The sequence below is a fragment of the Dendrobates tinctorius genome, unplaced genomic scaffold (genome assembly GCF_039654945.1).
Source record: "Dendrobates tinctorius isolate UK_male_01 unplaced genomic scaffold, ASM3965494v1 ptg000046l, whole genome shotgun sequence".
In the NCBI taxonomy this organism is placed as follows: Eukaryota; Metazoa; Chordata; class Amphibia; order Anura; family Dendrobatidae; genus Dendrobates; species Dendrobates tinctorius.
The window spans coordinates 14,163,274-14,177,103 of NW_027361714.1; the positions used below are offsets into that span (position 1 = coordinate 14,163,274).

Sequence of the window (13,830 nt, forward strand, 5' to 3'; positions counted from 1 at the left end):
TGTGGCCTCCCTTCTAACTCTCTCACACCCCTCCAATCTATTCTAAACTCTGCTGCCTGACTAATCCACCTGTCCCCCCACTATTCCTCAGCCTCTCCCCTCTGTCAATCCCTGCACTGGCTCCCCATTATCCAAAGACTCCAGTTCAAAACCCTAACCATGACATACAAAGCCATCCACAACCTGAGTCCTCCATACATCTGTGACCTCGTCTCCTGGTACTTACCTGCACACAACATCCGATCCTCCCAAGATCTCCTTCTCTAATCCCCTCTTATCTCCTCTTCCCACAATCGCATACAAGATTTCTCCCACATATCCCCCTACGCTGGAACTTTCTACCACAATATATCAGACTCTCGCCTACCATGGAAACCTTCAAAAAGAACCTGAAGACCTACCTCTTCCGACAAGCCTACAACCTGCAGTAACCACCGATCCACCAAACCGCTGCACGACCAGCTCTACCCTCGCCTACTGTATCCTCACCCATCCCTTGTAGATTGTGAGCCCCCGTGGGCAGGGTCCTCTCTCATCCTGTACCAGTCGTGACTTGTATTGTTTCAGATTACTGTACTTGTATTTATTATGTATACCCCTCCTCGCATGTAAAGCGCCATGGAATAAATGGTGCTATAATAATAAATAATAAAAATATGTTAGCACAATATCAATACCCTGTATCATTATTACTTTTACTGGGCATTACCTAGAAAGAAAATTGTCATTTTTTTCTACCGGAATATTTCCGAATGACACCATTTGCCTTGCACCTCTGTATGCATTCCTTCTTTTGTGCTCCACCAGCACGGTAAAGCGTCTATTCTAGAAAAACGATTATACTACTATAATAATACTTTTTCATCTTTTCTGTAGCGTAGACATTCTGCGGAGCTGTTACTGCACAGCGCAAGGAACGGAAAAACTTTCCTAGTTCAATGAAAACATGAAGTTGTTTTCTGGCCTCTGTCGTTAAAGCTCCGGAGATATCACATTTCATCATCAGCGTGCAATAAATGAAAACACAACAGAGGCTCGCTGACACAGCAGAAGGGAACGGGCGAAAGGGTTAATGTCGCAGCCAGCATTTGCCATCTTGATCATATTCTACAACATATCAGTGTCCATATGTCAGGCAGTGTATGTGACTCTGGGGGGATGGGCACATAGAACAGCTCCCACCTCCCGGATGAAGGGCAGTAAATGTGTATGTAAGAGGTGGATCCTGGTGACTTGTGACTCTGATTTTTGTTTACAGAGCACAGACGCCTCATGCCAGAAATACTGCAGAGAAGCCGGGCTGGAAGTTAGCAAGAAGCAAACACTGCAGAGCCACATGCTGTATATAGGGATCATGTTTGTATAAAGACGGTCTGCGGAGAAGTCAGACCGCCTGCGATCAGCTGCGCAAAACGCTTCGCGTGTCGACAGTTAGGACAGGAAGCGTGCAGACAATATCACTAAGTAACAACAATATCACATTTCTTGGGGGCCGCTTTTGTCAGACCCATACACACAGACGAGGGCGGCCTACAGTACGTTTACATCAGTGCCGCGCTCCGGTTAAACATTAACAATTCTTAGAATACATTGCTTTTTTTGCTTTTTTTTGTGCTAACCTGGGGATTGATATAACCTTTACTAGGCAGAAAGCGCAGAGCCAACAGAATTGGCCTCTATACTACGACTGTGTGTTCAAGTCATAGCTCTGGGCAGCAGAGAACCTTATGATATCCACATGTCAACATATTGGGAAACAGTCATTTCTGCATCACTTATCCTACTAGGAGGACTAAAAGGTGCAGCAGACAGAACTGTTTCATTCATAGATATGGAAACACCTCAAAAGTGCCCGTATGTGAGAGAAAGAGGTGATCCCGGGGTTCACCCACCGTCCCACCCCTCCAACGAAAAATCCTCACCTATACCCTAACCCTAAGCTCCCTTTATGCTAAGGTTTTTTAAACACTATGAAAGTCAAGCGTTTTTCATAGCACGGTATAAAATTGCTTTGATTGGTGTTTTTTATGTTATGTGCATTTTTCAAGTTCTATACTGTACAGAAGCATGCAAAAAAAAAAAACACATAGCAGAAATACCATACCCAGAGAATGTATTGTTTTGAAGAAGAAAAAAAACCCTGACCCATGGAACAACAACAAAATGCTGCAAATAATACACAAAACATTGTATGTAGTGAATTTTATATGTCAGTGTAGATATTTAACCCCTTAACGACCAGAGGTATTTTTGGTTTTGCATTTTCATTATTCCCTCCCCTTCTTCCCAGAGCTATAACTTTTTTAGTTTTCCGTCAATATGGCGATGTGAGGGCTTATTTTTTGCAGGACGAGTTGTACTTTTGAACGACATCATTGGTTTTAGCATGTCGTGTACTACAAAACGGGAAAGAAATTCCAAGTGCTGTGAAATTGCAAAAAGAGTGCAATCCCACACTTGTTTTTTGTTTGGCTTTTTTGCTAGGTTCACTAAATGCTAAAACTGACCTGCCACTATGATTCTCCAGCTCATTATGATTTCATAGACACCAAACACGTCTAGGTTCTCTTTTATCTAAGTGGTGAAAAAAAATTCCAAAATTTGTTAAAAAAAAAATTGCGCCATCTTCCAAGACCCGTAGCGTCTCCATTTTTCGTGAACTGGGGTTGCGTCAGGGCTTATTTTTTGCCCGACGAGCTGACGTTTTTAAGGATACCATTTATGCATAGATACAATATTTTGATCGCCCGTTATTGCATTTTAATGCAATGTCACAGCCACCAAAAAAACTTAATTCTGGCATATTGATTTTTTTTCTTGCTACACCGTTTAGCGATTGGATTAATCCATTTTTTTTTATTGATAGATCGGGTTATTCTGAGCGCGGCGATACCTAATATGTGTATGTGTGATTTTTTTTTACTGTTTTATTTTGAATGAGGCGAAAGGGGGGGTGATTTAACCTTTTAGGTTTTTTTTTCATATTTTTTAAAACATTTTTTTTTTAACTTTTGGCATGCTTCAATAGCCTCCATAGGATGCTAGAAGCTGCCATAGCACAATCGGCTCTGCTACATATAGGCGATGCTCAGATCGCCTATATGTAGCAGAAATACAGCATTGCTATGAGTGCCGACCACTGGCCATAAAACACTTTGACTAGTCACAAAGTTTTTCACACCACTTTCAAGAAGCTCCGCCAAAATGGCGGATAGAACAAGCATCCCAGCATTTGTCAGTAAACATGACATCACATTGCTAGCTCACCTCCTAATGTGGAAATGAGCAGAGCTCATTTTTGCCACCCAATCTGAGAGGTGCATATCGTATTGGCAGAGACCCTGATTCCAGCTATGTATCACTTACTGTACTACTTGCTGTAGTTTTCATAAAATCAATGTTTTATCAGCAGCAAATTATCACTAGAGCCCTAGTAATCCTGCTTCCAGGTAGTCAAGCAGTCAAGCATACTCAAGAGTTCTGTATAACCCTGCTCCCACCACTGATAGGCAATTTTCTGTTAGATCTGCAGCAGATAAAACTGTGATTGTATCAAAATGACAGCAAACAGCTCAGTAAGTGACACATTGCTGGAATCAGGGTCTCTGCCCCTATACTATGCTGCTTTCTGATGGGAGAACAAAAACCTGGTGACAGAGTCCCTTTAAGGGGGTTTACAACTATAAGTAGTGATGGCGAATTGTTAGGATTTGTCATCATTTCCTGACTGTCAGGACTTCTACTCTTCCTCAGAATTATGGAATTGCTAGTAAAGGTCTTTCACTGTTTTTCTCTGCAAAACATAACAGCTAACCAAAGTCACAAGGGCACGGTAATAACTGATAGCCGGCCCTAAGGATAAGTGAGCAGTCAGTCAGTGCAGGGGGCATGGTTATAGCCACAGTTCACTATACGCAGCACTCGACCAGGTGCTACCCCGTGACAGAATCCCGAAAGCTGCAGGAGGAATAAACTTCATTTCCTCCCGGCAGTGGGGCTCCCAGTGCAGGCGCCAGCCAGGTTTAGAACGCTATTAACCTGCAGATTAACTTCATAACTGCAGGCTAAAAGCATTTTTTCATGTGACTATTCCCTTTAACATATCACATGAGTTCAGCTGCCAATTGCTACCTGCTGTGGTGACATGTCCTGTAGCGCCATCACCACCCTGGGCAGCGTTTCACAATATGGTGCGTTGCAGAATACATCATAGGCAGGATAGGTGATGGCTGATCGCTGGCAGTGTAATAGCTGGGACCCCCATCGATCCTGAAAATTGCCTCTAAAATGCAAATGAAAGAATTACCCTTTAAAGAAGTTATACCACTGATAAAATTTAGCACCTTGCCACAGGATAGATGATAAAATGCGCAATCCCTAGGTATACCACCACTGGGAACGCAACCAACTATGAGGATACTGTGTCCCTCCATGATCAAACATGCCATTACGGCCTCCACCCTAAACAAATAATAATACTTACCTCCCAGAATAGCAATGCTTCTTCACTTTGAGACCTACCATTCTCATGACAATGTCACATGACTGCTGCAGCCAATCAGTGGCTTCTGATCACTACAAACCTCAGAATTTTGTATGACTGTAAAAAACAGTATTTATTCCGATCAGATAGAAATGTGAACCCTGAGGCCAATCAACAGCCACAGACTAGCTGCAACAGTCACGTGACGCTGTGTATGTCAGGAGACCCGTGAGGCCTGAGAGCGGAGGAAGGATACCAGTCTGGGAGAATAGAGTAATTTTTTTCTTATCTATACAGCATCTTGGAGCAAGTGATAAAGCTTTGAACAGTAAGGGTATGTGCACATGTTGCGGATTCGTCGGCGTTTTTTTCCGCTCGGAATCTGCAGAATCCGCAGGTCAAAATGCCTGTGTTTTACCTGCGGATTTACTCCAGATCTCCTGCGTTTTTCTAGCGGATTTCATCCGCATTTTTACACCTGTGGATTCCTATAATGGAATATGTGTAAAAACACTGCGGAATCCGCACAGAGAATTGTCATGCTGCGGAAAATAAACTGCTGCGTTTCGCGTGGAGTATGTGCACAGCAGTTTTTGTTTTCCATAGGATAACATGGTACTGTACACTGAATGGAAAACTGCTGTGGATCCGCAGGGCCAAATCTGCTGCGGATCCGCAGACGAATCCGCAACGTGTGCGCGTACCCTAACACATAACCCCTTTAAAGTCTAGAGGAAATAGCCGAGCACTGTCCTCAGCTTTCTCTATTGCTTAAATAATGAACAGAGCGGTGTCCATGTTCCAGTCAAATGGATGACAACGGACTCCGATTCTCGTGATTGGCAGTACCCCAGCGATCATACATATATCCTGTATTCATGATTGGCAGTACCCCAGCGATCATACATATATCCTGTATTCGTGATTGGCAGTACCCCAGCGATCATACATATATCCTGTATTCATGATTGGCAGTACCCCAGCGATCATACATATATCCTGTATTCGTGATTGGCTGTACCCCAGCGATCATACATATATCCTGTATTCATGATTGGCAGTACCCCAGCGATCATACATATATCCTGTATTCGTGATTGGCAGTACCCCAGCGATCATACATATATCCTGTATTCGTGATTGGCTGTACCCCAGCGATCATACATATATCCTGTATTCGTGATTGGCAGTACCCCAGCGATCATACATATATCCTGTATTCGTGATTGGCAGTACCCCAGCGATCATACACATATCCTGTATTCGTGATTGGCTGTACCCCAGCGATCATACACATATCCTGTATTCGTGATTGGCAGTACCCCAGCGATCATACATATATCCTGTATTCGTGATTGGCAGTACCCCAGCGATCATACATATATCCTGTATTCGTGACTGGCCGTACCCCAGCGATCATACATATATCCTGTATTCGTGATTGGCAGTACCCCAGCGATCATACATATATCCTGTATTCGTGATTGGCTGTACCCCAGCGATCATACATATATCCTGTATTCGTGATTGGCTGTACCCCAGCGATCATACATATATCCTGTATTCGTGATTGGCAGTACCCCAGCGATCATACATATATCCTGTATTCGTGATTGGCCGTACCCCAGCGATCATACATATATCCTGTATTCGTGATTGGCAGTACCCCAGCGATCATACATATATCCTGTATTCGTGATTGGCAGTACCCCAGCGATCATACATATATCCTGTATTCTTGATTGGCAGTACCCCAGCGATCATACATATATCCTGTATTCGTGATTGGCAGTACCCCAGCGATCATACATATATCCTGTATTCGTGATTGGCAGTACCCCAGCGATCATACATATATCCTGTATTCGTGATTGGCAGTACCCCAGCGATCATACATATATCCTGTATTCGTGATTGGCAGTACCCCAGCGATCATACATATATCCTGTATTCGTGATTGGCAGTACCCCAGCGATCATACATATATCCTGTATTCGTGATTGGCAGTACCCCAGCGATCATACATATATCCTGTATCTTTTTTTAATCCTATCGAGTGCATTTTTTTTAGCTAATAGAAAAAAAAAACTTTTGTGAACACACTGTGTGTGTGAACACTGCATATCTGATTACCTACGCTAACCATATACTCTTTCCTTTCGGCTGAACTTGATGGACATTTGACTTTTTTTCCCATTATATCACTATGGCAGCACATGTGTGGGTATAAAGTTTTTTGGGGGGGTTTCTATGCAGTCCTGCTCTCATCATTGCCACTGTCACCATGTGAGTGCCTCTCCATTAGGTGCCCTGTCCTTTTAATACTAGGAGACACCCAAGGACAATACATGACACTTCCCATCTGCTGCCGAGCACATTTAATGCATCATGTTATCATATCCTATCTTTTATTTATCGCCAAGTTGATAAATAGTGGATGGCCAGGCTGTTGTCAGTGCAGGCAGTGCTGCATACAAAGGGGAGAGAATAAAGACACCTAGTGGCAGGCAGCAGCCCCCACGTGTCACCAGGACAGCAGAGCAGCATCAGGCTGCTGGATCTGCTCCAGCTCCGCCTGTGTTTATCCCTAATCCAGGTTTTACTTGTGCTGCTTGCCTGCTAGGCTGTTTTTTCTCTCTTCCTCCCCCCATTGCTCCTCCCTTTTGCAATCCTATATTAACAAGCAGGGAAGCAGAAGCACAGTTCATTGTTGGCAGCCCCGATGCCTCTCGCTGAGGAGTGAGGCAGCGCTGCAGCAGGATCGCCTTACACAAAAGAGAGCTGCTGATTCCTCCTGTGTGCTGGGATCTGATCCCCTCCAAGCAGCAGTTTAGCATCGCTCCCAAGGGGTAAGTGCGAGCTGGGCTCATTGTCTCCTCTGCTCTGGGCTCTATAGAGATGGCAGTGCCATCATTAATAATTCAGGGCATGGTAAAAGTTGCCTTAATGGTCAGGTTACCTATTCTCTAGCTGTCCTTGGCATGGTCGTGTGTGATGGGAAAGTTGAGCTGCTGGTGATTTATCCAATGTGGTTGTAAGTTATTTAAGTGGGTTTTTAGGGGGTCTGAAATCCCTCTAAATGCTGATCCACTTGGGTTCTGGATCCTGTAAATGAGCACATCAGGCTGCAGCCCCCCAGCATATGGGCATGCTAATGATGTAGCACCTTTGTTTGCATTGTTGGAGCCCCTGACTGCCTCTGCTTTCCTCCTCCATCTCCTGCTGTAGGAAGTTCACTATTTATATAATGTATCTGTCATGGTTGCTGCAAGGGGGCTCTCTGCTCATTTGGCTGTGGGGATGGCTGCTGCTCCACCGATCGCCCGCTTATGTGCTGTAACGTTTAATGATTAGACATGAGATTATGGCGAGCCCTTTTGTAGGACTGTTTCTGGAAAGTGCTGAAGTGCGGTGACTGGGGCTTAATGAATGCATTGCTGGGAGTGTTGAAGATGTGTTATGTGCCTGAGCCTTTGTCACTTGTGTCAAGGGGTTTCCAGTGGTACTGTTTAATGTCATGTTGGGCAATGATTTTCCAGCGATTGAGTGAATTGAAAGGTAATGTATACATGCTATCAGCAGCCGAGTGCATAATGCAGGAAACGAGCGCCGACGAGCAAGTGCTTGTAGGCTGTAGAGAGCAATGTCTGAGCAGTTCTGCAGATGGTGACACTTGCTGTGTTTTTAATTCATCATTGCCTAGATAAGCGGCGAGATCAAATGCCTTAGATTCAGTGTCAATTGTTTTTTCTATGTGTCACTTACATTTCTCTCACTTCTCTACTCTCTTCCTAGGTGTACGATGGCAGACCATATAATGGCAATGAATCATGGTCGGTTTCCAGATGGTACAAACGGTCTTCACCACCATCCAGCCCATCGGATGGGAATGGGTCAATTTCCAAATCCTCACCATCAGCAGCAGCAACAACAACTTGCCTTTAACAGCCTGATGGGGGAACACATGCACTACAGCACAGGGAATATGAACTCTAATAATGGCATCAGGCATGCCATGGTGGCCGGGAATGTGAACGGTGGGCATCCTAATGGCAGTATGGCACAGGCGGCAAGGTTTACCAATTCACAGTTCATGGGAGCCCATGTTACAAATCAAGGAGCACAGCTTACCGCTAGTATGCAGCTCCAGAAGCTGAACAACCAATATTTTACACATCACCCTTACCAACACAACCACTATATGCCGGACTTGCATCCTGCAAATCATCAGCTAAATGGGACAAACCAGCATTTCAGAGACTGCAATCCAAAGCACAGCACTGGCATGCCTCCGTCAGTCAGCCACGTCCCTGCAGCAATGCTGCCTCCTAGCGTTATAGACACAGACTTCATCGATGAGGAAGTTCTAATGTCCTTGGTGCTAGAAATGGGTTTGGATCGTATAAAAGAATTACCAGAGCTATGGCTGGGACAGAATGAATTTGATTTTATGACGGACTTCGTTTGCAAACAGCAGCCAAACAGAGTGAGCTGTTAGGCCTGGAATAAAAAAATATACAATAATTAAAAAAAGAGAAATTTGAACATTCCTACTTGGACACCGAATCTTGCTTCCAGAGTCCACTATTAATCTGTACAGAATATATATTATATATTTTTTTTTTTTTTCCTTTTGATTCCCACATTTTTATTCTTGACTCCCCCTCCAACTGCCTTGTGAATTGAGCCACTATTAGGGTGTTTCAGCAGATTTGTCTCCTGTCGCATCAAGTCGTCCATGAATTGTGTTTTGACAAACTCCATTTCAATTTTCTTATTCTGCATCAACATGGCAGAAAATTGTTGGTTGCATGAACCTCGGCAGCAGGTCCATTGCTGCACTAGTGCTGCCATCTTGCTTCAGTTAAATCTATGCATTGCTGTACACCATTTACTTTTTATTTTAACTGGAAGTTTTAACAATATGGGCCATGCCTTGCTGGATCAGGAGAAGTCCTACTGTTATTTAAATTTTTATTTGTTTTTATTTTATCCTGTGTTGCTTGTGTTTCACCCATGTATATACAACAATAAGGGTGGAATGTACTCAGTGTAAACATTTCACAAATGCTCCGCTCCCCCCTCCAAAAAAAAATGTTTGACACTGTGCTAATATAGTTAATTTAGTTCTTGGAAAATACTACTGTGTTTGAAAGCTTTTTAGGAAATTTTGACAGTATTTTTGTATAAAACCATTTTTTGAGAAAATACTTGTTAATTTATTCTATTTTAATTTGCCAATGTCAATAAAGAGCTGCAACGTGCACTATTCTACCTTGGTGTAACTGTTTTATTTTGTTAATATTTCACTGCAATTCAATATATATTTATTTGTTAAAAGAAATCTGACTAGCTTCAACAAAAGTAATATTCATAATATGGAAAGAGTATTAAAGTATAGTGCAACATTGACTTCTATGCTGTTATAGAATATTCCAGAATGTTCCCTCCTGGAATTGTGTAATTATGATGTCAGCCTACATCCTTGAAGACTGAGCTTGTAGACTACGGATAAAGGGAGGCATTGTTCACGTGTGACTCCTGCCATGTCTGCTTTGTTTACAACGACTTTATTTTTCTTACTTTTTATCCTCCTAATAGAGCTGTGCTGTCTAAGGAACAGACATGACTAATCGATCATAAATAAACAATGGCTTTATCGGCCTTGGTTTTCCAGATCCTTTATTGACCCTATGAATCCCTTGTGTTCAGGATCTAGCTGATATGCAAAACCTATAAAAATGGCAGCCATTTTTGTTTGTCATCTATGGTCTAGTTACTAACTATATGGTGTAATCCATGTGAATGAGGGGTTATTACAGATTATGTAACACAGGCCTGATGTTGTGCTACTTGGCAATAAAGCTAATAATTTAGAAACCCTTCAGTTTACTTGCGTGTTATCAGGACACGTTTTCAAAACTTGTCGAACGAGTATTGGGTTACACGTGTTATGGCTGTTGTAGGCATTCCATGCTTAATATCTGAAGGAATGTGAAGTATGTACAGCAGGACAGGGCTGTGAGGACATTCCTGTGCAGTAAGTGGCTGACTACTGCTAGACTTCAGGTGCCATGGAAAAGGCTTCTCTGGACATGTGCCGCATGCACAAGTGGACATGGACGCCGTTTCTTTTACTGAGGACTACTGGCTTGAGTTTGTGGTGGGGAATGTGCACTCAGCCATTTTATTAGGCATTGTATGTGGCTGGTGGAAACGCATATTAACTGTTCCTGAGGAGAAACTTTGCTTTATATATTGTGTGACCTCTGAATAAACACTCAGAAAGCTAAGGTAGATGAATGGCCTCTGCTGGATGGATGCAATAGAAACTACATGGTAATTGTTCATTCCCACCATGAGAATCTGCAACATGAGGTAAATTGGGTTACTTCTGTTTCTGACCCTGCATATATTTTACCTCATTGGTAGAGGTGTTAAAGCTGCTTTGTTTTGGTTCATTCTGATATTTGCCTTTGACAACACTGATACTCCTGTGGATTAAAATGCATTTTCAGTGTTCTGCTCAGAAATGGCCTAAACGTGCTTGTGGTGTGGGTTTTTTTGTGGATTTTCTGCTTCCTAATGCAAGTCTGTGGGACACATCTCCACACAACCCAAAGAAATTGACTTGTGGGTTTGAAACTCTCTCAGCAGATCCATTTTAGGCCACGGTCCGTATTTTACCTCAGTATCTGAAAGCCAAAACCAGGAGTAGGTGAAAAATACAGAAGTGGTGACGTGTTTCTATTATACTGTTCCCTTCCTGGTTTTGGCTTACAAATACTGAATATGTGAACATGGCCTAAAGTGTGTGTGACCTGCAGTGGACCTGAGACTTCGATAAATTACATCAACTTTGCTGGAACTGGAAGACACCATGTTTTGACACTAAAAATGCAGTCTCTCATTGTGGGCACAAACCCTAATAGGATATGAACCAGGCTTTTATCCAACAAAGGCAGGATCAAGAATCCTAGAAGCGCCTGATAACCAAGTATTCTAGATTAGCAGATGGGTATAGTGAATTATACAAAGGAAGCGGCCATGCCACTGCCAAGGTGCCTTCCTGCAATTTAAGGATACGATTTTAACTTGACTCCAATAGGATTTATTAAGTGTTTGTTTTTTTTAATTTTGCATTATTTGTGTAATGATTAAAATATATATCTTTAAAGCATAACGTAACTTGTATCAATAGTGCACATGAACATAAACTTTATAATGACTCTTATCTGAATATATTTTTTTTTTTTTTTTTTTTTTTTTTCTCTGCCAGAATTGATCAGACATTATCAAAATTCTAAGTTCTGAGGTAAAATCTGTATTTGATGAAGACAGACTTCCCCATGACTGATAGAGAAGATTACATTTTATGGAGGACATGGACATCTCCTATATACATGGGTGAAATTACTGATAGAATTCTATCTCTGAAATTTCAGTCACCAAATACAGATTTTTGCCTCAATTGAGTTTTGGCCAAGAAAGGCCGGTTTCACATTAGCGCTTTTTAAGCGCACGCACAGCCGGGGGTAACTCCGCCCCCGAGCCAGCTCTCTGCCCGGCGTGCCCGCCCCTTGCTTGTAGCGCCGCCTACTAGCGGACAGCGGCGCCTGCAATCGGCGCACCCTATCTTTAGCATAGGGTGCGCAGATCGTGCGCAGGCCGTGCGCTAGTTGCGCTTTGACCTGCGCTGCGCACTTTTGACGGTGCGCCGTGCGCGCCAAAATCCGAAAAGTTTGATTTTGGCGCGCACGGCGCACCGTCAAAAGTGCGCAGCGCACGATCTGCGCACCCTATGCTAAAGATAGGGTGCGCCGATCGCAGGCGCCGCTGTCCGCTAGTAGGCGGCGCTACAAGCAAGGGGCGGGCACGCTGGGCAGAGAGCCGGCTCGGGGGCGGAGCTTAAAAAGCGTTAATGTGAAACCAGCCTAACAAGCACATTTCTTACATATAATAGGCAGCTTTGTAGTATATGTAACATTGATATATGAAATAATTCAAGTGGTTATGCTTAACTCTAAATCTTCTGTGGGTTCACCATCACTATGCTCCAATGAGTTCCTCAGGAGCTAACTTTCTTTAACTTCTATTGTGGTGACAGTAGACCTATTTTGGCTAGATACATGGGCATGGAACTACAATAGATTCCTGCTATTTAAGTCTGCAAAATTGGAGTCATTGCAGTAATATAACATGTTGGCTTTGGATATCTTTATCAAATTTTTTTTTTTTTTTTTTTTTTTTTTTTCTTCCCCTGCCACTTTTAGGCCAATTTGATTGGTTTATTCAGTTTTGACTGGGAAGGATTTGGTTTATATACCACTACTAACTGTCATTTACCTCAGATAATTTTGAGAGAAAAGAAATTCTTCCCCCCCCCCCCCCTTTTTTTGTTTAATCATCCTTGTCATGGTGCATTGTTTGAGGGGAAAATCGCCCAGCTTGCTGGGTGGATGGGTCAATACAGTTATTTATTAAAATATGGTTCTGGATTTATTTGTTAATACTGGTTACTCTGAATAAAGCGCCATGGCCACTATTTTCCAAAATTAAATTTGTGTCTATTTACTTAGAACCCATTCATACTATGTTCCCATGTGCTAGTCTATCACCTAACCACTGCAGCTAATCATGGGCTTCTGGTGAAGCTGTGACTTCTGCACTTCCTTTGCTGGTGCAGACCATGGCGTGGCATGTACTAGATTAAGGTAGGTACTGGTAGGCAAATATTGGGTGTTATTTTAACATACCCAGTCCCCTGGGCAAGGTTTTAATTTTTTCCCAGATGACCCTTGCTCTCTAGGTCCATGGTCTCACAATACCAATTTAATAAAATAAATGACACAACACCATTTCTAGTGGATGAAAAGTGGCCGTGAGTTTATTTTGGGTTAATATAATAATTAAAACCAAATCCATTAATAAATACCCATTAATACCATACCAAAGACACAATCCGCCCCTTAGAGGGCGATTTTCCCACCATAAACATCACAACATATAAAAAGGGGAGAATCTTCTTTTCAGGAACAATTTCTTGACTGAGGAGAAAAACCGCTCATGCAGGGGTTTAAATCATAAATTTCACCCTCAAAACCAATCCACCAATCAGGGCCCGTTAAAATGGCGCCAATGTGTATGGATATAACCAATCATAAACAATTTCCTTATATACAGGCAAAAAACCTTGACCCCTCCCTGAGGTAAAATACAAAAGACTGCCAAATAAATTCAAATATGTGGAACTACGGTCTGTGTGACCATGGGACCCCCCCCCCTTTATGCTAATGCTTTATTACGGGGGGGGACTGACAGAGGCTTTAATAATTGTTATAATGCCC

General features: G+C 42.7%; 1 protein-coding gene across 1 annotated transcript; it reads left to right on the forward strand.

The window, feature by feature from the left end:
* Window positions 1–7,175: 7,175 nt before the first annotated feature.
* Window positions 7,176–9,757, forward strand: CITED2 (Cbp/p300 interacting transactivator with Glu/Asp rich carboxy-terminal domain 2). Its single transcript, XM_073575697.1, has 2 exons — window positions 7,176–7,332; window positions 8,279–9,757. The coding sequence occupies exon 2, from the start codon at window positions 8,286–8,288 to the stop codon at window positions 8,979–8,981; it is 696 nt and encodes a 231-aa protein (XP_073431798.1). The 5' UTR covers window positions 7,176–7,332; window positions 8,279–8,285; the 3' UTR covers window positions 8,982–9,757.
* The last annotated feature ends 4,073 nt before the right edge of the window (window positions 9,758–13,830 follow it).

Coding starts and splice junctions, on each gene's coding strand:
- CITED2 (XM_073575697.1), top strand. CDS start 8,286: ATGGCAGACCATATAATGGCAATGAATCATGGTCGGTTTCCAGATGGT.